The sequence below is a fragment of the Martes martes genome (assembly GCF_963455335.1).
Source record: "Martes martes genome assembly, chromosome: 3".
NCBI classification, from domain to species: Eukaryota; Metazoa; Chordata; class Mammalia; order Carnivora; family Mustelidae; genus Martes; species Martes martes.
In genome coordinates, this window is record NC_137890.1 from 75,706,494 (window position 1) to 75,728,778 (window position 22,285).

A 22,285-nucleotide genomic window follows, 5' to 3' on the forward strand; every position below is an offset into this window, starting at 1 on the left:
AAGATAGAGAAAAACTCAACAGTAATTTGTTACAAAATTTAAGACATATAAAATGCATACTTTTTTTTTAAAAAAGGGAGCTAATACTTTAATGAAGGCAGTAGCTCATGTCAGTGAGCAAATATTAATCTCAATATAAGAACAGAAGCCAGAATGTCCTGTGTTGATAGCAACCAAATACTTCATTTTCAAGTCATGTTCTCATGTTCATAATTAACACTGTCCTTAGTGTTTTATATATCTCAAATATCTATTGTCAAAAAGTACATTTGAGTTTTTAGCACTGTTATTCTTAAACACACTATTAAAGAGTCAAAGGCATTTTTATTTTCTGTAAAACTGAATATACACATATAATATCTATGAAAGTTACTTTGTTTTTTATAAAATTAAAATTTCTCTATCACCACAAGTAGCTAATCATGATCTCAATTCATCAAAGATAAGTGGTCCACTGAGTTTTCTAAGCTTTTTCCTTTGTAACAGAATTATTTAGTGAGGTGTCTTAGGACAGTTTTAACAGGCCTGCCCTTGTGGTTTCTAGTGCTAAATAAATCTGAAATTGCCCCCCCAAAAATGCCTATTGAATGAAAGTGAAATTGCAAGGTAAAACATCAGGCTTACAATACTACTATTCATATAGATCATTAATTTTTAGATGAGTGTGCTAAAACTTCCAGAAAAGCATACTTGTTTCATAGGAAACTGTGGCCCATTGGCCCTCTTCCATCATAGTTTCCATGGGATTTCTATTGATTTTTTTTTGAGAGAATCTTTCTGTCCGTGCTTAAGAAAAGAATGTGGCTGGAACTGCTGCATTATTAGCAGGGCTGCAATAGAGGTGGGTCCAAACATCTCCTTTGGACCCTGAGAAGGAACAGGAATTCAGACCAAAAATACTCTGAGCACTCCTTGAGAAGGACCAAAGGCCCAAGATGGCGGCACCAGAAAGAGAGAACCCATTCAGTGGTAAAGGGAGTCTGTTACCCAGTGGAGCTAGTCCTGGGGGCCGTCAGGACACCCTCTACCACACAGCCTGTGCTCATCAGAGGCTGAGGGAATGAGCTTACCTGGAGGGCAAAGGCAGGAGAAGAACAAGCTGTACGATGAAGGACAATGAGAAGGCATATGGAAAAGGGAGATGGGAAAGAAGGTGACAAAATATGGAAAGAAAACACTAACGTGGTAAGAGGTAGGAGAGGTGTTTTTAACAAGTATTTTAAATTGCTTAATATTAACTTTTTGCACCACCGATTTTCCACTTTTTTTTTTCTGGACAGTCTGGTCCTGATACTGAGTCCTACCATTTTACAGTAACAGGTTAATTTGTTGACTGTATTATTCACTCTTTAAGAACCCCTACTGCTGCAGCATGCATTTTTCTGAATTAAATAACAAATGTCTCTGCAGCACTGAAATGCTGAGACAGGTATTTCGCTGCATTATAAATGAATTACACAGTTCCTTTAAAACTGACTTTGAATATGAGGAACAACGTAACTACACACAACATTATACAACGTGTAATTTTATAATTACTTGGACTGTGGAACTTTTGAAAGCTTTTTTCATGTTGATATCCTGTAGTGACACTATTTAGAAAAAAGTCCCCCAAGTTGAGTTATATAGAAATATTTTAACTGTTCAGCAATGAGTATCATTTGAGACACAATCATAAGTAGAATTTCTGATTCTAGAGTAACAAAATTCTACTTCAGATATCTACACTCAGGTATCTACAGAAGTAGCTATCCACTATAGATATCTACTAAAGCTAACGTTAGAGCTCACACTTCTCTCGGTGAGTTAATCTCTATTTTGAAATTCGAAACCTTTAACAATTCTGTATCAGGAACTGATTTCGTTGTATATAATACCTGCAATTACTTTCAAAGTTTGAAAAAAATACGTCCACAGCACTGTTCCCCTCTCTCAGCTTATCTAGACTAAAAAGGCACAAGGAATGTATAAAGCCATACCTGTACGGTGTAAGAATATTCAGGGGAGGTGGCTTATCACTCTGGTTGTAAATATCAGCAACAGGATTAGGAATGCTGTTCTTTGAAACCACCTGCTGGTCTTGGACCGTGGAACTTTTGAAGGCTTTTTTCATGTTGATATCCTGTAGTGACACTATTTAGAAAAAAGTCCCCCAGGTTGAGTTATATAGAAATATTTTAACTGTTCAGCAATAAGTATCATTTGAGACACAATCATAAGTAGAATTTATGATTCTAGAATAACAAAATCATGTTTATACTGTTCATTTAAAACCACGCTTAAATAGCATGTATATTCCTTCCCTCTTATAAATAAAGCCGTCTCTATAAAATGAAGACGAATCACGTCTTTTCTTCTTCTGTAGTGATCTAATTATTTCTTTGAACCTAATATTAGAACATCATTCTTTATAATAGCGTTTTTCAGAAACCACACAGGAATATAGTTGAGCATAACAGGCATGTAAATACAAAGGTTTGGGTATCCTGGAGGAAAAAAATATTCAGTTAATACTGGCTGAATATAATACATGTAGGAAATACGTCTGCAAAAAATATATACAAATGTAAAAAACACATGAAGTTTTCCTGACACTGACATTAAGGAAAGATGGCAAGGTCTTTCAAAATATGTATAGTCCTAGAAATTAAGGAACAGCATTTAAACTACACTCAGGGGTAAGAAAATCAGGGCTGATAATACTTATTTCTTGTGTCTGTGCAACACTTTACATCTCATGTATTAACTCATCTAACCTTGACAGACACTTTTGAATTGGGCAACATGGTCCATTAACCCACCTGACCAACAGAGCTGAGAGTTGGGTGTTAAGTAACTCTTCCAAGATCACCCAGCAAAAAAGAGCAAACTCAAAATAGAACACAGATTTCCTAACTTGGTCACATGTTTTTTTCTACTATAAAATCCATGCCAAAGACAGTAATCAGGTAAATCCTGACTGGATGGAATTTTAAGGATATGAGATACAGTGTAAAATCTCATGAACTCTAGTATACAAATTAACCTTTTCGAGCACAAGGTTTATCACTGGTATTCCAATTACAAGATCCCACAAAGAAACTGAAGGAAGATGAGTAAATACTAAAAATCATTTGTGATACCAAGGTAAAAAATGAATGACTGGCTTAATATGCTAAAATTTCTTATCTGAATAGGCCAAAGAGCTAGCCAAGGTTTTACTTTTTCAAATAAAATAAATCTTAAAAATCAGATTAAAGAATGTTCATAAGGGATATTAAAATTTCAATGCTCTACATTTTTGTCCAATTTCTAATTCATGCATTTAATACTGACCTTTGAAAAAGACCTGAACATGAGTAAATATATTTTTTTAAATGATGAGGGATGAATTCCCTAAAACACAACATTTAAAAAAAAATAAAACTTCCAGTTTTTTCATTAATACAACTATTGTAAGTCTAGTAGAAAAATCAGATACTAAGATCATTTTACTGCAACAAGAGAAATCAAAACTACCACTACATAAAAGTAAAAATAATTGTTAATCTGAACATTTTTCTCAAGGAAATATGAAATGTTGTATCTTCAACTTTATTTTTGCGTATTTTTTTCCCAGTGTAATCTCAGTCTCTCATCCAAAAGATACAAAAAGGGAAATCTTTAAAAAGGAATTGCTGAATTTTCATTTTATTCAAACTGTTGCAATTTCAGGGTCTATCCTCAAAATGATTATCAGTTACCTACACAGTGCTTACCAGTATTAACTTCATTTTACAACCATGACGTCTAAAGGCCATCAGTAAATGCTATTTATTGAGACAATAAATCAGCAGATCACCATGATTATTTACAGGCATCAGCCCCAACAAGGGTAACAGGTGGATGCCTTCATGCCTTCCCTCAGTCAAGCTGTGTAAGTACCACCCTCCCTCTTAGCTGGACCACATTTTTGGAGTGACTCTGTGATTTTTTAGGTAAGAAAGTATCTTTAAAAGAACCACCAATGACCTAAACTAGGGTTTCTAATAGCAAAAATATTCAAAGAATCCTTTAAAACAAATACTATATATGTATATTTTTTAAAAAAGAGTACTGAAGGGGGCGCCTGGGTGGCTCAGTGGGTTAAAGCCTCTGCTTTCGGTTCAGGTCATGATCCCAGGGTCCTGGGATCGAGCCCCGCATCAGGCTCTCTGCTCCGCAGGGAGCCTGCTTCCTCCTCTCTCTGCCTGCCTCTCTGCCTACTTGTGATCTTTGTCTGCCGAATAAATAAATAAAATCTTTAAAAAAAAAAAAAAGAGTACTGAAGGCACTTATGAGGTAGACAAGATAAGACTCTTTAATTACTATCTTACCCAATATTGTGCCCCCCCCCAATATTCTTCTAGAAAGGACAAGATGAGATATCAGCACACTACCCCAAGGAAAAAGCAATGATTACACTGCAATTAATGACTACCGTCTTGTCACCATCACTTCTAGCTCATTGCTTTCATGCAATTACTTACCCTCTTCCACTGTTGAATCCAGCTGGGTAACTTTGACAGCAAGACGATCAATTCTGTCTTGAAGAGAATTTGCTCTGATGTAGAAGTTGTTAGCCTCATTAAACAGCTCACCAAATATGTCTTCAGCATGTTTGCCTAGAGAAGAAAATGAATGGAGAAGGCCATCTGTTAAGAAGTGCTGAAGCAGCCTTCACACGTTCTCGCTAATGCCGATTACTGTCAACATGTGGGATTTTGTGCAAATGATTATAAAAATAAAGTGTCACAGTCAAGGGCCTTTAGAACTTTTGAAAATGTATTGTCGATATTAACATCTATCTGAAATTGACCCAAAGTTGTATGGTTTTAGAATACCCCGAAGAGTACAGAACTTTCATTTAATTGCTACGTGAGCTATCACCAAGTTGTTTCCCATTAAACTTCTTTGGGAAAAAAAAGACTCTCATTTTGCATACTTTACAAATAAATAGAATCTTGGGACCTTAACCTTCCTTTTACTTCCCAAGATAAATAAATCATGTTGGTTTCAAATTTGAGATTTTGCTTCATTCACCATCAGAAACGTTAGATATCTTACGTTGTGCCTAACGCTCTCCAATGGCATGAAACTGTTCTAATCTGTATTTTGAAATCTAAGTGCTGACTCTGGCACTCTCTGAAATCAGTATTTTGTATTCGGAGTTAAATTTTCTGTATGGATTCTTGTGAATGCCAGACATAACTACTCTCACTTTTCTTAAAATGTAATAAAAAAACATTTCTGAAAACGTAGGAGTAACTACCTGCTTGGATTTCCAACTCCTAATATCATTCCTTTATTCATTCAACAAACATTTAATAACTGTCTATCCTGAGTATGCAGGGCATATCTCCTCTGCCAGAAAGAACCACTTTTTAAAAAATAGACCTTAATTTTAAGAACACTTTCTAGTTCACAGCAAAAGTGAGCAGAAAGCACAGAAAATTCCCATATACTTCCTACTCCCCCACAACCTCCCCCACTATCAACCTCACACATTTGTTATATGCATTTGTTATAACTGATAAACCCACACTGACATGTTATTACAAATTCAGTTTCCATTAGGGTTCACTCTTGATGTTAAATGTTCTACGCATTTGTACCTATGTATAAAGACACGTATCCACCATTATAGTATCATACAAAATAGTTTCACTGATAAAAATTCTTTATGTTCCACGTATTTATCACCCCAACCCCCGCCACCCACTGATTTTTTTTATGTCTCTATAGTTTTTCCTTCCCTAGAATGTCATACAGTAGAAATCATAATTAATTATAATTAACCATATTCACTTAGTAATATGCATTTCAGGTTCCTTCATGTTTTTTCAACGCAAGACAGCTTGCTTCTTTTTACTGTTGAATAACGTCCCACTGTCTGGATGGACCAGTTTGATTAACCCATTCACCTACTGAAGGACATCGTGGTTGCTTCCAGTGTTTGGTGGTGATGAATAAACATCTGTGTGCAGGTTTTTAGATGGACATGAGTTTTCAACTCACTTGGGTAAGCACAAGGGGCAAGGCTACTATATAATATATATATAATATACTATATAATATATATATCTTACTATATAATAGTAAGAGTGTGTTAATTTTTTTTCTTTTAAGATTTTATTTGACAGAGAGAGAGAGAGATTGAAAGTAGGCAGAGAGGCAGGCAGGGAGAGAGGGAGAAGCAGCCCCCCGCTGAGCAGAGAGCCCGATGTGGGGCTCCATCCCGGACCCTGGGCTCATGACCTGAGCTGAAGACAGAGGCTTTACCTACTGAGCCACCCCGGCACCCCAAGTATGTTAATTTTTATAAGAAACAAATTGTCTTCCAAAGTGGCTGTACCATTTTGCATTCCCACTAGCAACACATGAGAGTTCCTGTTGCTCCACACATTCATCAGCATTTGGTGTTGTCGGTTTTCTGGATTTTAGCCGTTCTGAAAGGTGTGAAGTGGTTATCTCATTTTAATTTGCATTTCCCTGATGACAGATGAGGTTAAATATGTTTTCATATGCTCTGTGCCTGCCATCTGTATATATTCTTTGGTGAGAGGTCTGTTCAAGTCTTCAGCCCGTTCTTAAATCAGGTTGTCAGTTTTCTTAGTAATGAATTTTAAGCAGTCTCAGTATATTATGGGTAACAGCTTTTATCAGATTATGTCTTCTGCAAATATCTTCTCCCAGTCTGTGGCCTGTTTTATTCTCTTGACAGTATCTTTCACAGAGCCCACGTTTTTTATTTTAATGAGGCCCAGCTTATCAATTTTTTCTTTCATTGTGGTGCCTTTCTTTGATGTTGTATCTAAAAAGTCACCACCACTCCCAAGGTCAGCTAGATTTTTTTCCCATGTTACCTTCCAGGAGTTTTATAGTTTTATATTTAGGACTATGCTCCATTTTGAGTTAATTTTTGGGAAGGGTTTAAGGTCTGTGTGTAAACCTACCATTTATTTGCATTTCTACCAGTTTATCACCCAAATGAGAAGAGAACCTAAATCTTCTGGAAAGAATACTTAAAGCAAGAATCACCGTGACATTTTCACAGTGCTTTATAATTTATATGGTGCTCTGATATCTACTTTCCAGACTGCTGTAATTCACAACATGGCAAACTGTGAGAGTAAAAACCATGCCCTGTTTAGTGTTGCAGTCCAGCCCTAGAATAATGCCTCCTGACAAACGCCTGTTCGATGAATGCACCAGCTCATGAGGTCAACAGTGAGTTACTGCGTTCATTTTCCAGGTGACTAACCTGACCATCGAAAGGTGATCTGTCCAAATCTCATGGCTAGTCTGTAGCAGTAAGAGATGAAACAAAATTCTGGTCTTCTAACTTCTAATCCCTTGCTTTTATTATCATATACTTCCCTGAACTTCCTTGTCTAGAAATTAGCAACTTCCACGAATTATCTCATTGTTAAATACCTGTTTAATTAATGAAATGGACTGAAATATTGCTTCTTAAATGGTCACTCCAAGACAATGGATGAGCATTTCTTCTGAATCTAAAAGCAATATAATTTCATAAATTCTCATGGTATAACTGTCTTTTTTTTTTTTCAAGATTTTATTTATTTATTTGACAGACAGAGATCACAAGTAGGCAGAGAGCCAGGCAGAGAGAGAGGGGGAAGCAGGCTCCCCGACGAGCAGAGAGCCCGATACGGGGCTCGATCCCAGGACCCCAAGATCATGACCTGAGCCAAAGGCAGAGGCTTTAACCCACTGAGCCACCCAGGCACCCCTCATGGTATAACTGTCTTAACAAGAGGAGCTTTCTCTTAAAAAATGAAAGCAATAAAGAAATCAAAAAAACATCCTGTATCTAAAAAGTCATCCCTCCTGCCAAAACCGGAAGGGGGATCCCCAAGACTACTGATTTCAGCAGAGCAGTAAATTGTTTCTCTGTAAGTCTGGTATCTATTGTATGGTCCTCTGGAGTCACTTAAAATTCTGCCAACAGTTTCCACTCCCACAACAGATAAAGCAGTTTCCAAAAAGGCAAAGGAATAAAATAAAGTCTTCACACAAATCATATGTTTTTCAACTCTGTTAACTAGATGTGGTATCCAGAATTAATGTTTGTTCACTGGCTTACAAACTTTTTCCCCAGTGTTGGACTTGTGTTTCTAATTAGCTCATGAACATCTCCATGTTGATATCCTATAAGAATCTCAAACAGGAATTCCAATAGGAATTCATTTTCATGCTAACTCAACCCTGCATCCCTGTGTAGAAAGGCATCAACCAACCTGAAATGAAGCCCAAGCAGAAATGGAGTCATCGGTGGCTGCTGCCTCCCCCTAAAGCTCATGGAACACCAAACCTTGGCACCTGTCTCTCCCCAGCACCCCTGAGCTCACACCCTCCCTGTTTCCCTCCTGCATGACATAGATCAACAGCTTTGGCTTTTTTCGCTTTCAGGTTCACCTCCCACCCTCAAATCTGTTCATCACACTGCTACCAAATGATCTTTCTTAAAGGAAGACCTGACTCTCCCTCCTACTCAAATTCTTTATTGCTCCCTATCATTCTCAAACTCAAATCTAGGCCTCTCAGAAGGACGCAGAAGGCCCTGTGCACCTCACTTCTGCCCACTGTTTGTGCTCCAGTCGAAATGAACTATTTGCAATGCCTAAACCCATTCCCCTTTTCCACAGATTCCGCTCCTGGTCTGCACTTTCAAAAATCCCTTGTCACCTCACTCAGAATAGAAGCCAAAGGCCATAGGAGGCTTATAAAGTGTTTTAACTTCCTTTACCCTGCAGGCCTCAGCAACTATCACCCTCTCCCTTGCATATTCCACTCCACCTACACTGTCTCCTTGCTCTCTCTCAGACATGCCAATCATTCTCGCTTCCGGTCGGGCATATTCCTGTTCCTTCCCCTTGGACTGTTTTGTCCCAGAGACTCACAGGGTTTGGTCCCTCACTTCATCCAGATCTACACCCAAATGGGACCTTCTAAGTGAGACACCTCTAGCAACCTTAGCTAAAAGTGCCATCACCTCACCACACACATGCACACACACTGTCCCCCATCCCCACCCACCCACTTATTTTTCTCCTTAGCACTTATCACCATGCTGTAATTGTACACTTTACTTATTCATCTTGTCTCCTGTCTGTCTCCTTTCATGAGACTGTATGATCTAAGAGGACAAGGACTCTCTTCGGTTCTGTGCACTGCTTTATCAATCCCCAAGGTCTAGGACATGCCTGGCTTATAGTAGGTGCTCAAAAAGATTGTGGAATCAATGAATAAAAATGCATTAACTTAAAATCAATCCTTCAGGATGCAGGTAGGGGTCTATAAGATCAGATGCCTCTCTCTGTGTTCCCACAATACCCTAAGTATACCTCAGTCACAGGACTCTTCACATAACTGAATGTTGTCTTTGTGTAAGTTCTCTGAGAGTATAAGCCATGTCTTTTATCTCTGTATTGCCTGTGCTGGGTTAGTGCTCAGGGAGTACCTCCTGAATAAAAAACATATGATCTCTTTTCAGTGCTTTCTTGTTAACAAGTACACAACCAACAAATCCTCCCGACCCAAGTAAGTTTGGAAAACACTGGGCTGTAAAGATTAAAGATTATGCCTTGGGGTATCTCAAATCTTTAATACGCTATGTGCAATAGGACCCTACTAGAGACCATCTAGCATTGTTTTCAAACTGACGGGGGCCTGGAAACACCTGGTAACATCCTCTGGGACTACTGTTTCATGACACCCATTTAGGAAAATGACTGCCCCTTCAGTTGGATGATCCGTAGACAGAGTACCACGTTCCAAAGAGTTTATATCCAAGACTATCAGTTGTTTATTTTGAGTATCAGTCACGGTCAAAATGTAACCAACTAATTTTTCTCTATTTGCCCATTCAGTTTAAAAGACATATTCCAGGGGCACCTGGGTGGCTCAGTGGGTTAAAGCCTCTGCCTTCGGCTCAGGTCATGATCCCAGGGTCCTGGGATTGAGCCCCACATCAGACTCTCTGCTCAGCAGGGAGCCTGCTTCCTCCTCTCTCTCCGCCTGCCTCTCTGCCTGCTTGTGATCTCTGTCAAATAAATAAATAAAATCTTAAAAAAAAAAAAGACATATTCAAGTCCATATCTCCGCCCTAGGAAAAAATCCTTTCCCTTCCCCTTCCGTTATGCAGAAATCTGATTAATAGGGACAGCATATATCACCAAGAATATGGGAGTATACATCATCCCCTCTTGCAACAGCAGCTACTGTTGAGAACACACTGTGCTAGATGCTATGTAAGTTGAAAGGGATCAATAACACGTGTCCTTTACCTTCAATGCTTAAAATTAACCTTATTTGAAGAAAAAAAAAAGCATGCAATTGACACTATATTTCTATAGGAAGTACTCAATTTATAAAAAAGGAAGCAGAAATTAAGGACTCATACTTAATCTTTTGCCAGCTGCTAAAAGCTAATGAGTGACTAAAGAAAATGGAAGAAATTATATTTTCCTGATGAACAAGAATAAAATGTTGCAAATTACAGTATTCCGTTTTGCAAATAGCAACTTACTTGAAAGGCTTAATTTTACTCACTCTTTCGATGGCAAGTCCATTAATAGCTAAACTAAAATAATTCTGGATTGAATTAAAAACCATGCTGAGGTAAGCACAATTTACTCATTATTCACTGACAAAGGATCCACTTATGGCTTTATTAGTACCATTATCAACTTATGTCCAAGTATGTCAGGTTGAGAGGCATGCCTCTAAACTGCCAAAGCATTCAAAATTATGCCTGGATTTTCAATTTTATTTAAAAGTGAAGATTTACTGGAAACAACCACTGTGTCTGACAGGAGTCCTTTCTGTAGAACAAGAAACCAGTCATAACAAGGTCCTTCAGAAATTTTAACAGACACATCTAGCACCTACATATTGATTTGTTGAGATTTTGGTTTTCCATTCTCCTCTAAAAGGAACAAGGTTCCCTGGAAAAAGGACTGATTCCACAGCTGAGGGTGGAAAAGTACACCATGAGCTTGGCATACTTGGCTGTGCTTTTCTACAAAAGTCCAAAAGCGCTCAGAGTGGCAGATACATGTCACAAAGGACACAGGAGCCAGCCCAGAAGGGCTCCCACTGGCCTAATCAGGGAAAATGTAAGCATCAAATTAAATTATAAAGATAATGGATTAGAACCCACAGAGGGGGACCTGAGTGGCTCAGCGGGTTAAGCTTTTGTCTTCAGCTCAGGTCATGATATCAGGTTTCTGGGATCAAGCCCTGCATCAGGCTCTCTGCTCAGCAGGGAGCCTGCTTCCCTCTCTCTCTGCCTGCATCTCTGCCTACTTGTGATCTCTCTCTGTCAAATAAATAAATAAAAATCTTTAAAAAAAAAAAAAAAAGAACCAGATGTTACCGTGACTGAAAACAATACGTGACTGAAGTCACCATGGGCAGTACTGGGACAGGCAGAGACTATGTGGTTTGAGAAGAAATGCACCGAGGAAAAGGTGTCATCACTCTGTCATAGTCCTGCCAATATCCTAAGTCTAATCATGAGGAAACACCAGAAGACCCAGACCAAGACATTCCAGAAAATAAACAGGTCCCTTTTAAAATGTCAAGTTATAAAGTCAAAGAATGATTGAGGAACTGTTCCAGATTAAAGAAGAGAGTTAAGTATATATGTATTTACTAAACATAAAATGCATAATATTAAAAATACAAAATAGTAAACATATATTAAATATATATGTGTATGTGTGTATAGGAGAAAGGAGGGCAGGAGGAAGAGTCTCTGAGAAAAAGAAAATGTGGTAAAATAATATGCAGGTGAAAGTCTGAGAATTCTCTCCTGGTTTTGACCTTTTTATAAGTCTGAAATCATTTTAAAATAAGAAAGTTAAAAAAAAAACTTTATTATAGTGTTTGTAGTAAAGTCCAATTACCATTGAATTCCATAAAATAGCAAGTTATAATTACTAGGCCCTAGATTTTTTTCCCCCTTTTTAAAGTTTTATTTTTTTCTACCATGAAAGCAATCCATGCTTATTAGAAGAAACACAGAAAACACAGGAAGCTAAACAATAGGGAAAATGGACTAAAGTCCAGTCTAAGACAACCACCACTAACATTCTGATTTCTTTCTTTTGTCTTCATTATGTTTATGAGTCTGTGTAAGATAAAATATATATATATAATATATGCCCCCATTCTTACTGAAATCTGCTTGTGAGTATAAAAGCAATATATGCTCGTGGCAGAAAATCTGGAAAACTCAGAAAAATAAAAAGTAAGAAATGTCACCCAGAGTTAACCACAGTGAACTTTTTTGTATACTTCTTTAACAATATTCTTTCTAGCATTTCGTAAGAACTAAGAAAACAGAGGATGATTATTAAGCATATTCAGTTTGCTCAGCAAATATTTAATAAGCACGCACTGTGCACTGGGCAGCATCCTAGCTGCTTGAAGAAACACAGCAGTGAACACAGCCACAAAGCTTATGTTCTTCACAGACAACAGACAAGCAGATAATGTCACGTGATGCCAAGAGCTATGAAGAAAAGAAGACAGTGAGGGAACAGAGAGGGGCAGGAAGTGGGTGGTACATAGGTGGTCACAAAAGGCCAGGGAACCATGTAGATATCTCAGGGAGGAACCTTCCAGGCAGAAGGCAGAAACCCGGTTGGTGTGGGAAGGCAGCCTCCAGGAGGTCAGTATGGCTGGAACCCAGTGAATGGAGGGAAAAGTGGTTAGAAGAAAGCGGACAAGTTCCTTCCCTGTGGAGTGGGGTGATGAGTAGAGCAGGGAGACCAGACAGGAGGCTGCTGCTGAACAGAGATGCGGTAGTGGCTCAGACTAGAACAGGAGCCACAGAAGGGCCAACAGCTGTACAGATTTGATACCCAGTTGGAAGATATCCAGTATGAGAGAGAGAGGACACAAACAAGAGCTGGAAGAGGAGAGCTCTCGTGGGGTAATAGGGAAGAGGGGGAGGAAAGAATTCAGGTGTAGAGTGTGAGGTGCCTATTAGAAATCCAAGTGCAGCTCTCTTGTAGGCGGTAGTATCCACAAGTTTGAAATCTTGGGGAGAGGAGAAACAGAAGACGTACATCAGCACAAAGATGGCGTTTCGAGCCATGGGACCAGACGAGATCACCTAGTGAACGGAAGAAGGCAGAGAAGAGTGTCAATGACCAAGCCTTGGAGCACTCCCACCTGCAGAGGTTGGGAAGATCATCAAAGGGGACTAAGAAGGAATAGCTTGTGAGAGAGGAGAAGCACCAGAAGGTGCCGGCCCAGAAGCCAAGTAAAGAAATGTACCCCAGACCTGTGACTCAGCACGGGACTTGGCCATGGGGAAGTCAGTCACCAGTGACTGACAAGCACAAATTTTAAGAGTGGATGGGACACAACTTCAATAGGGATAAGAGAAAATGAAGAGGGTACGGGGCAGTGAGGGCATGAACGTTCGTTCACAGTATTCTGCTGTGAAGGGGAGCAAGAAATGGGGAAACTGGTAGAGGATAGTCTGAACTTTAAGTCCGGAGATTTTCTCCATATACTAATATGTGGGGGCGGGGGGAGATGCTGCAGAAAACGGGGAGTGTGAACACAGTTCTGGAGTGAGCATGAGGATGTGGGGTCCTGTGTTTTTGACAGAAACATCATCCCTCACCACTTTAAAGGAGGGTGAGCAGGGCACATCGGTACAGAACTTATCAGTGGACTGATCTGGCAAAAGGAGATGTCTGCTTCTCCTCTGACTGCTTTTCTTTTCCCAGCGAAATAAGAAGGAAGTCATCAGCTCAGGGGGGAAATTTGAGGTGGAAAGAAAGATATGAAATAGGCACTCCAAGGGCGGGAAAACTAATTAACAAAGGAATTACAGCAGGATTGCCGAGCAACCCTGAGAGCTCACCTGAGGAATGTGCTCATGATTTTAAATCTCTCTTCTTTTCTCACATAAGCATTTAAAGGTACAAATTTCCCTCTAAGCACTTCTTTAAGTAAATCCCACAAATACATGGTTCATTACCACACATTAGAAATAGTTTCTAATTTCCTTTTTTATTTCTTCTTTGACCCAAGGATTATTTTAAAAGATATTGCTTCATTTTCCAATATGTCAGAATTATCTAAAAAGATTATTATAATTACTTCTCATTACCATCATCCTCTTTATATCAATCTTTCAAACACATTATTTTATAGCTGGGCTTACATTCATCTTGGTGAACATTCCATGGGAACACTAAAAGAATGTATATTTATAATTTAGGAGTTCAGTGTTCTATTAAGGTCAATTAAATCAGACTGGTTAGTAGTGTTGTTCAAATCATCTATATTCTTACAGATTTTTGTCCGTTTATTTTTATCAGTCACTGGAGGTTTTTGTTAAAATCTGCAACTGTGATTCTGCAATGTCTATTTCTCCTTTTTGGTTCTATTTCTATTTCGTATTCTTTTAAGTTAAAATTTTAAATGGTGAATTCTCGACAAATAGACTCTTCCCACTATGGAACCTCCTTCCTTATTATAGTATACTGGACATTAACATAGCCATATCAGCTTGCTTATGCTTTATGCTTACATGATATCTATTTTACATTCTTTCCTTTAAATCTGTATCTATATCCTTAAAAATGCGTGTATTTTAGTCTTGCTTTTTTACCTAACCTGATAAGCTCTGCCTTAAATTTTAAGTGGGTGTTCAAAATGTTTCCATTTAACGTGATTCTTGATAGGGCTGGGTTTAATTCTATCACCTGGGCATTGCTTTTCCATTTGTCCTTTCTGTTCTTTGTTCCTTTCTTCTTCCTTTCCTGCCTTCTTCTGGAAAATCAAATGATTATCTTAGGATTCCATTTTACCTCCTCTATGTGTTACCTTAGAGGTTACTGGAAATTACAATGTGCATTCTGAATTCATCACGACATTCTTTCAAATAATATACTATTTCATAAAACAAAGTAAAACACAGTATCATTCCATTTACCCCCCACCCCCACCCTTAGAGCTCTCACTGCCATATGTTTTAACTTCACATAGGGTATGAACTCTGAGACATTTTGAATAGACAGCAGGCTTCTAAAAAATAGATATAAATACATAATTTTTATGAGCCTTTATAGTTACTCCCATTTTTAGTTTTTATCTTGCTCTTCATTCCTTCTTGCAGATCCAGGCTACTATCTGGTATCTTTTTCCTTCAGTCTCGAGAATTTTTCTAGCATTTTTTAGTAATGCAGATCTACTGGAGACTTAATTCTCTGGGATTTTGTCTGAATAAAATAAAAATATGTCTCTTTCATTTTCATTCCACTTCATTTCATTCATATTTCATTTTGGGTCTTATTTCTGATGAGAATCAGCAGTCATTCTGAACATTGTGCCCACACTGTATGTAATTTCCCCCTCTTGCTTATCATTTCTCTTTACCTTCTTCTTTTAGTAATATTACTATGAGGTGACTAAATGGGATTTTGTTTAATTTACACTTCTTGAAATTTGATGACCTTCTTGAACCCTTTGGTTGATAACTACCACCAATACTCAAAAATTCTCATTCATTATTTCTTCTGGCTTATTCTTGCTCTACCCTCTTCTCCTGGGACTCCAATTCCCTATGTATTAGACCCTCTGATATTGTCCCACATTTTGGGCTCTCTGTTCTTTTCTTTCTCATTTTCTCTTGCCAATTAGTTTGAATAATTTCTATTGGCTCGTCTCCAAGCTACTTCTCCTTCAAGAGTCTGCAGTTGGGCCCACCAAGTGAATTCCTTTCTTTCTGTTACTGGGATTTTCAGTTTCTTTTCTTTTCTTTTTTTTTCTCTTTAGTTTCCATTTCTCTTTGAAATTCCCTATTTCTTCATGTATGTCATTCACCTTTTTTACTCTGTCCTTCAATGTGTTTTTTTAATGCTTTCTTAGAATTTCAATATCTCTGCTGACATGACCCATCTATTTCTGAATGTTGTCTACTTTTTCCATTAGTGTCCCTGACATATTCACCATAGCTATTTTTTTTTCAAAATTTTTTTAAGGATTTTGTTTAGTTATCTGAAAGAGAGAAAGAGATCACAAGTAGGCAGAGAGGCAGGCAGAAGGAGAAGGGGAAGCAGGCTCCCTGCTGAGCAGAGAGCCTGATGTGGGGCTTGATCCCAGGACGTTGAGACCATGACCTGAGCCGAAGGCAGAGTCTTAACCCACTGAGCCACCCAGGCGCCCCCACCGTAGCTATTTTAAATTCCTGGTCTGATAATTCCAACATCCCTACTACATCTGACTTTGGTTCTGATGCTTTACTCTGTCTCTTCACACCGTGTTTTTCACTTTTTAATTTTTCTGTTGAAAGCCAGACATGCTGTACTCGATAAAAGGAACTGGGGTGTGTAGGCCTTTAGTGACGTGTTGGGAAGGTATGGCAGGAAGGAAAGTGTTCTGCAGTCCTATGACCTTTTTTCCCAGCTGTACTGAGGTGTAACTGACAAAACTGTGTATATTTAAAGTGTACAACATGATGATTTGACATATATATAGGTTGTGATATATATGTATGTAGGTTGTGAAATGATTACTGTAATTGGGTTAACTTATATACCATCACCTCACATATTCTGTGTGTGTGTGTGTGTGTGTGTGCGTGTGTGTGAACTCAAGATCTACTTTTAGCAAATTTCAAATGTACAATACAGTATTTTTAATTATGGTCACCACGCTATGCATTTGATTCCCAGAACTTATTCATCTATAACTAAAGGCTTGTATCTTCTGAACAGCATCTTCCCTCCCTCATAGCCCTCACCTGGTAATAACCATTCTATGTCTTAGTTCTCTGTGTTCAAATTACTTTTTTAAAAGATTCCACACATAAATGAGATCATACAGTACTCTCTGTATGGCTTATTCCACTTCCCGTAAAGTCCCTGAACACATCCATGTTGCAAATGGCAGGGTTTCCTTCTTTCTCAATGCTGAACCATATTCCGTTGTATATTCCATATATTCTAGATCTTCCTTGGCCCTTCATCCATCTATGGTGGTGCTATGATCTACTCTCAGTGAGCCTAGGTCCCTGGGTCTCACACGCCTCCCCCTTAGATGAGAAAGGAAGACAGAAGGGGCTGGAGTAGGTATTTCCCTGTCCCCGGGGGTTGGTCAGGCTCTGGTAAAACCCAACCACCTTAGGCTCTAGTGAAACAGTTTCCTTTGAGGGCAGGCACTAAGGAAAACACAGAATGTTCTGGTTGTATTTCAAAATGGCTTCTCTTCCCCTCTCTCTGAGGGAAGCACTGTGAGAACCTGGTAGGACTCTAGACAGTAAAACTCACAGAAGTGTGGGAGCGCCCACTAAGAGTGGACCCCCTAAAGCTTTTCACTCTCAAACTTGTTCTCACTGAGCCCCCAGTAATCCATTAGTCTCTCTAAATTTGGGGGCAGTGGTCTGAAGTATGACCTCAGTTCTCTGAAGGATCTAAGAAAAGCTGTTAGGTTTTCAAATTTGATCAGCTTTTTTCTTGCTGTAGGACCAGGAATGATTTCTAAGCTCCTTAAATGTCAGACTGGAAACTGGAAGACCCTTCAATATATTTTTCATTGCTATTTTAAAGTACTTATCTGCTACTCCAAAATTGGGGTCATCTGTGGGTCCTGCTTCTACTAACTGCTTTTTCTCTTTATTCTGAGTCACGCTTTGGGGTGCCTGGGTTGAGCGTCCAACTTCTTGATTTCGGCTCAGGTCATGATCTCAGGATCTGGAGACTGAGCCCTGCATCAGGCTCCACAGTCAGTGTGGAGTCTCCTTGAGATTCTCTCCTTCTGCCCCTGCCCCCTGCACGCTCGTGTGCTCTTTCTCTTTCTCAAAATAAATAAATCTTAAAAAAAAAAAAATAAAAATTATGAGTCACATTTTTCTCCTTTTCTACATGTCTTACAGTTTTATTTTTTCACTGAACAATGTAGCTAGAAGAACAGTAGAGACTGAAGTAGAGACTGTTTAGTCCTAGGGCATTTGCTTTACAGAAGACAACTACTTTAGATTGCTGATAGTATCAATTGTGCTCCTAATGTGGGAGTGAGCACAGTAAAGTTTTAGAATATTAAGAACCTCTGAACCTCTAAAATCTTTCCTTGAAGTTTTTAGATGGTCTGCTTTAATAACAGTATCAATCAAAACGATTAGAAAAACATCTATAAATTGCATAAACTATACACTCATGAAATAGGAAGAATAGAGAGGATAAACCAAAGAAGAACTAAACATTCAGATTTGGCTGACTCTCCAACTTGTGCTGTTATGAATTATTCTACATTTAAATTCTGCTATGTAGAGATCCACCCAGGAAAAGGAGAAATGAAAAAGAACCTCACTCATATTTACTTTTATAATGCCTTCAAGGAAGTATTTCTGATATTCCAGGTCAAAGGATGGGTCAGGAAAGTGCTTGAATTCCCAACACTTCTGCCTTTTTGGGGAGGGGGCTCTTATATTTGCCTCCAACTTGCTGACAGGACTTTTATCTTATAGTTTCCTATGTATACATACTCGCCTCGCTTCACTGGCTTTCTATTTTAGTCCACAAGAAATGCAAGCATTTATCTCAGTTTGAAGCATTAAAATTTTAAAATTCTTACTGTTTCTTCCAGTCTACTTCTGTCCAGATACAGCAATACACTTTCTCTTAATATCCCCTTTTAACCCAGCCTAAACTGCATGGAAATGTACTTGTGATCTATTTCCTGTGCATACACTGAGTTTGAATATTTCCCCTTCCTCCCACAAATCCCATTTGGCTAAAAACATCTTAGAAATCTATTTAGGGCATGCCTTCAAAATAGTTAGATCTCTATTCTGAGTAGAACAGCACTTGGTATAATCAATTAATACAACTGAAAATTTTAGACTTGATTAGATAACAGCAAATGTGAGCAAGCCCTTAAGGCAGTATTTTTATGTTGACCTGTCATTTAGTTTCATAGGAGACAGTATGTACCATAAGGAGTATTAGCAAAAATATTAATCCCTTTTTTAAATCTTTGAGAAGAAAACACAGCTCCTTTCTTATTCATGCAATTACCTAAAACAGATAGTAACAGAAAAATAGATTTTGTAACAATTGTTTATTTTTTAAAAAGATGATATTTATTTATTTGAGAGAGAGAGCGAGCATTCACACACACCTGAGCAGGGAGAGGGGAGAAAGAGAGAATCTCGCAGGTTCCCTGCCTAGCTCAGAGCCTGACACAGGGCTTGATCTCATGACCTGGGCTGAAATCAAGAGTCTGACACTTAACTAAATGAGCCACCCAGGGATGCCTGTAATAATTTTTTTTAAAGGAAAGACATATTTAAAATTAATGGGAGTCTCAGAATTTTTTTAAAATACCAAAAGAACCAGAGGTGTATGTAGTGGTTTATACAAGAATATTTATCATAGTGTTCCCCAACCCCCAAACAAGGAAACAATTTATACGTCTAACAGTAGGGAAATGGTTAAATAATTATGGTATATCTTTATAATGATCTCTAGCTATTAAAAATTGTATCTTAGATGAACCAACAAAGATGCTTACTATATTGAGTACATGCTACAAAAACATATGTATCATAAGATACCATTTTTATAACGGTATATATAAAGCATTACAGATTATCTTCTCTCATTAATGAAAATTTTGTAATTTTTCTCCTTTGTGTTTTCCTGTGCTTTTAAAGTTCTTTATACTATCTCGATACCATCTAATATGAGCCAAAACCTTGGGGGTGGGAGGGGAGACCCCTTTCTTTGTGAATCTTGGGAGCCTTCATGGGGGGGAGGAGAGGAAGACCACTATAATCTATTATCACAAGAACAAAGAGAAAAGTAGTAAAAAACACCCTAGAGGTATTAAAGAGGACTTATGTCATCCTTGGCACAAATGCCCTATGTTCCCATGTTGTTGTTGTTCAAGGTTTCTTTTTTATTTTAGAGAGAGAGAGCAAGTATGAGTGGGGAGAGGGACAGGGGCAGAGAGGTGGAAGGGGGAGAGAATCCACAAGCAGACTCCCTGCTGAGCATCAAGACCTGAGTGGAAAGCAAGAGTCATTGCTTAACCCACTGAACCACCCAGGGGCCTTCCATGTTCTTTTCTTCAACAGATTATATAAAAATTACATTATAATATCAGTAGGAATTTGACTGCAAGATACTGTAATTTTAATTGAGCAACTAGCTGATAGGAACAAGAGTACTCAGATTATTAATCCAGGAAAATGATGAAAAAGCACTCTTGATGTAAGAGTAATTGCTAAACTGTCATTTGAAGAAAAAAATCGATTATTCATAGCTAGAAAACCAAATAACACATTACTAACCACAACTGTTTTTTAAAAAATGGCTTCCCTGTCCCCCTCCCACTCCCCTCAGATCAAGCCTATTAGAAGTTAGGATCATGTGGCACCTGGGTGGCTCAGTGGGTTAAGTGTCTGCCTTCGGCTCAGGTCATGATCCCAGGGTCCTGGGATCGAGCTCTGAATCAAGCTCCCTATTCAGCAAGGAGTCTGTGTCTCCCTCTCTCCCTCTGTGCTCTCTCTCTCTCTGTGTCCCTCTTTCTCTCAAATAAGTAAACAAAATCTTAAAAAAAAAAAAAAAAAGAAATTAGGAACATGCAAAGAAAAAAAATCTGAAAATTACTAGACTAATTTTTTATTTTATTGGAGAAAGCTTTGGTCCTTTAGCTATGAGGCTGCTCAAGTTATAAATTTCCTCTTTCATGTCTATGACCGTTCCTAAACTCATTACAATAATCAATATTTTCTCACTGAAAAGATTTCAATTCCCTGAAAAGCCTGGTAAGAATCTCACCCTTTAAAGTTGAACATCTCATCTGGACGTAATGGGAACATGGTACCTCCAAATTCCCCAAAAGTTACGTAGAGTTCTAGGGGTTACAGAGGTCTATTTGGTATCTGGGACCAGATTCTCTTCTTCATTACAAAGTCATTTGTACCCACACGACACTGAACTGCCCCTAGAGATGTGGCAAGGATCGAATGAGCTGGTGAATCAGGGCCTTGATGGCTAAGTCTTCCTTTCTGGAAAAGCAAAGAAATTCCTGTGGCTTCCTGGTCTGTTCTTCCTCCCTCGGACTTACCAGAGAACCAGTTCCCCTGGACCATCACAGAAGGTCTCCCAGGGCAAGTCTCTGCTGCTCAGGCAGATATGATATGTCTATGGTCAAGGCAAATCCTTCAAGTTCCCAGGCTATCTGCCCAATGGTCTTTTAGATGAAGTCCAGCTTCTCTCTGTACTGCTCATGCAAAGCTCAGATGGTGTGCATCACCCACTCCAAATCTGGGGAGTGGAGGTATGGAGGGTGGTGCGAATGGCATGTGGGAGTGTCCGCAGGGAAACAGATAAGATTGAGATGGTCCGCTCTTATCTGGACCTACTGCATAATGGTTAGATACTCAAAGGAGTAAAAAAAATACTGTTTCGACTTTACCTTGGGAATTAATACTCAGTAAAAGAAGACTCTTTTTTAGAAGGTGTTTAATATGACAGATACATGCATTGCTAAAACGTCACTTTAAAAATACCTGATGAATGACTACAAAATTTAAAAAAAATAAAAACATTTTTTAAATTCTAATTCTTCCCAACAATTACAGATCATAAAAATATCAGATCAAAAAATATCTCCTGTAATGCAAGCTGGTGCAGCCACTCTGGAAAACAGTATGGAGGTTCCTCAAAAAGTTGAAGACAGAGCTACCCTATGACCCAGCAATCACACTACTGGGTATTTACCCTAAAGATACAAATGTAGTGATCTGAAGGGGCACCTGCATCCCAATGTTTATAGCAGGAATGTCCATAAGAGCCAAACTATGGAAAAAGCATAGATGTCCATCAACAGATGAATGGATAAGGAAGATGTGGTATAAGTATATGCAATGGAATATTATACAGCCATCAAAAATGAAATCTTCCCATTTGCAATGACATGCATGGAACCAGAGGGTGTTATGCTAAGTGAAATTAAGTCAATCAGAGAAAGACAATTATACAATTTCACTGATATGAGGAATTCGAGAAATAAGAGAAGAGGATCACCAGGAAAGGGAGGGAAAATTGAAACAAGAGGAAACCAGAGAGGTAGACAAACCATAACAGACTCTTAATCTCAGGAAACAAACTGAGGGTTGCTGGGGAGGGGGAGAGGGAAGGATAGGGTGGCTGGGTTATGGACACTGGGGAGGGTATGTGCTATGGTGAGCACTGTGAATTGTGTAAGACTGATAATCACAGACCTG

General features: G+C 38.6%; 1 protein-coding gene across 2 annotated transcripts in view; it reads right to left on the bottom strand.

Annotated features, from left to right (window-relative positions):
• WASF3 (WASP family member 3) overlaps positions 1-22,285 on the bottom strand; it is a gene marked incomplete at its 3' end in the record, with an annotated part of 41,000 nt that overhangs the window by 14,963 nt on the left and 3,752 nt on the right. For both annotated transcript variants that reach the window (XM_080799258.1, XM_080799259.1), the window contains exons 2-3: positions 4,488-4,622; positions 1,980-2,133 (exon numbers count right to left, since the gene is read on the bottom strand). In XM_080799258.1, coding sequence (XP_080655384.1) covers positions 1,980-2,133; positions 4,488-4,622 — 289 coding nt within the window. The remainder of the gene's footprint in view (positions 1-1,979; positions 2,134-4,487; positions 4,623-22,285) is intronic.